Source organism: Montipora foliosa, chromosome 1 (genome assembly GCF_036669935.1).
Source record: "Montipora foliosa isolate CH-2021 chromosome 1, ASM3666993v2, whole genome shotgun sequence".
In the NCBI taxonomy this organism is placed as follows: domain Eukaryota; kingdom Metazoa; phylum Cnidaria; class Anthozoa; order Scleractinia; family Acroporidae; genus Montipora; species Montipora foliosa.
Genome location: NC_090869.1, coordinates 40713164 through 40715663, shown reverse-complemented (window position 1 = coordinate 40715663; position 2500 = coordinate 40713164). Strand labels below are relative to the sequence as shown.

The window sequence follows — 2500 nt, the reverse complement described above, 5'->3', positions numbered from 1 at the left end:
AAAACCCCCGTGCTGCATATTAATTCTGCGGCGTACACACGTATTGCATTCTTAAACTAGTGAGCCTTTGACGTCATTTTCTCCTCGATCCAGCTCTCTCAAGAACATAATGTTAGTAATGGCGGACCATTAAATAGGAAAATTACAGTTAAAATAGAGGTGTCTTTTTGAAATCAAGGCTTAAAACGTGGGTCACTTAGTGTTTTGTTAACAAAGTTTTGAAATCCAAAGAAAAATATGAATTGATTTTTTGGTCACAGGGGCGCTTTAAGCATATTTATCCATACAAAGTCTATAAATCGTACACCGAGCTTGGGCTGCCTGTGTTTCCCGTAGTTCATTCAGTTGACAGAAGGTGATCGATCACATGCACCTTTATGGTTGCCTAGCACGTGATCGATTTCTTCCTTTTGACAATACATCATGGCCTTTCCGTTTATTCATAAAAGTCAGAGACTGCCGAAATCTTCGTGTTTTTAAGATCGATTGTCATTAATCTTTCGAATGATGAGAATTCGATTCAGAGTTATGTATAAAAAGTATGTTATTTCCTTTCGACAAGGTCGAAATCCAAAGTAATGGAAGGCTCATTGTTGATGGAGGAAATCCACAACCTTCTGCAGCTGAAAGCAGTCTCCAACGCGTGGGCGGAGGAGCAGGTGGAATCATTCAGATACTTGCCCCGAAAGGTTACCTTTCCGCCGGCAGTTTATCCTTAAAACATGGAACTGGTAGCTTTAAAGAGTGCCAACCTACGAATGACTCTAATGCCTATGGATATTTTTATTTGCCAGGTAAGAAAATATACAATGGTCATAAATGTCTATAACTTTCTGATCCGTTTAAGCCCTGGCTAAATTAAGTTTCCCAAATCCCTAATAATTTAATACCGTGAATAAGTGGTCACCTTCTAAATAAAATACACTTCAAAGAACCATTTTTTGTTTTACTAAATTTGGAACCCTGGCTATGCATGCAGCTTGTACATTTCCCAAAAGAGGACATTACTAAACCAAGAAACAACGCCGGAAACGGTGAACCGAAACACCGAAACACCATGTATGGCCCCACCATACATTGAATACTAACCGACAAAGGTTGGATTTTGAGATCAAATATATTTTAGGCCTAAAACGGTATTACCCCTAATTAATTGAGATTAACATTAGGATTAAGATTAAAGACTCAATGTGTACCGAGATGCTTTACGCGCATTTGTTTATGTTTTCATTCGGTGTGAAGTGACGAGTGGGAAAGAAATAAGCGACAAAAAGCTACAAAGGAATACTAGAAAAACTGGCCAGTCGAATAATAAATATATTTGCAATGAATAAAGCGCCACTGCCACTCTTGGACTTATAACATGCTATCGGGTCAGTTTCGGATTGATTTTGTCACCTCACGCGGCTCGCGTCGCAAGAGATCTATACAAAAAAGATTCAATAATGTACATTCAATACTGATCTCCAGATGGTGAACCTGATCCAAAGCATCGAATTCAAGAACAAGCCCAATGCCTTCCAAAAAAGAATGCATGAGGATTTGAAGACAATAAAGGACGACGCAAAATTGACCGTTAAGGCAGATAAAACAACGAATTATTACAAAATGGATCAGCGAAGGTACAACGGGCTCGTCGAAGCCAGCGTCACTAAAACCTATAAGAAAACGAGCGAGAGCGAAGTACTCTCCATCAACAGAGAAGCAAGACTAATTGCTAAAGAATTTAAACTCGAAGATCGTATAGAATGTCTAGCAGAAAAAGAAGTATTCATCAACCTTAAAGACCACAAGCCAAACTTCCCAAACGCGCCGGCATGCAGATTAATAAGTCCAACGAAATCGGAAATAGGGCGTGTGAGCAAAGTTATACTAAACAGATTGGTAAAGAACATAGTAAAGGCAGCCGAAATAAACCTGTGGAAAAGCACTAGAGAAGTACTAGAATGGTTCAGATCATTCCCCGAAAGGCAGAACGGATGTTTCATTGGATTCGATATCGTGGAATTTTATCCATCCATAACAGAAAAGCTACTATTAAAAGCTATTGACTTCGCAAAGCAGTTTAACACCATACCAGATTGCGAGAAAGATATCATCATCCACGCAAAACGCACAGTAGTATTCAAAGGAAAAGAGCCCTGGAGGAAGAAAGGTAATAACAACGGTTTCGATGTAACGATGGGGAGCTTCGATGGGGCAGAATCATGTGAATTAGTGGTATGTTACAAGCAAAACATAGGTCATCCTTTGGCTTATACAGAGACGATGGATTGGGCATAGTCAAAGGAACACCAAGGCAAATTGAAAATATGAAGAAGGACATTTGCAAAACATTCCAGGAGAACGACCTACGAATTACGATCGAAGCCAACAAGAAAGTGGTCAATTTCCTTGATGTCACCCTAGACCTAAACACGGGAAAGCACATACCATACATGAAAGCAAACAACGTGTTACAGTACGTCAACATCAAATCCAACCACCCCCCAATCATCTT

General features: G+C 39.6%; 1 protein-coding gene across 3 annotated transcripts in view; it reads left to right on the top strand.

Moving 5' to 3' along the window:
* LOC137998263 (uncharacterized) overlaps positions 1 to 2500 on the top strand; it is an 87876-nt gene that overhangs the window by 41396 nt on the left and 43980 nt on the right. For all 3 annotated transcript variants that reach the window (XM_068844600.1, XM_068844599.1, XM_068844598.1), the window contains exon 8: positions 563 to 794. In XM_068844600.1, coding sequence (XP_068700701.1) covers positions 563 to 794 — 232 coding nt within the window. The remainder of the gene's footprint in view (positions 1 to 562; positions 795 to 2500) is intronic.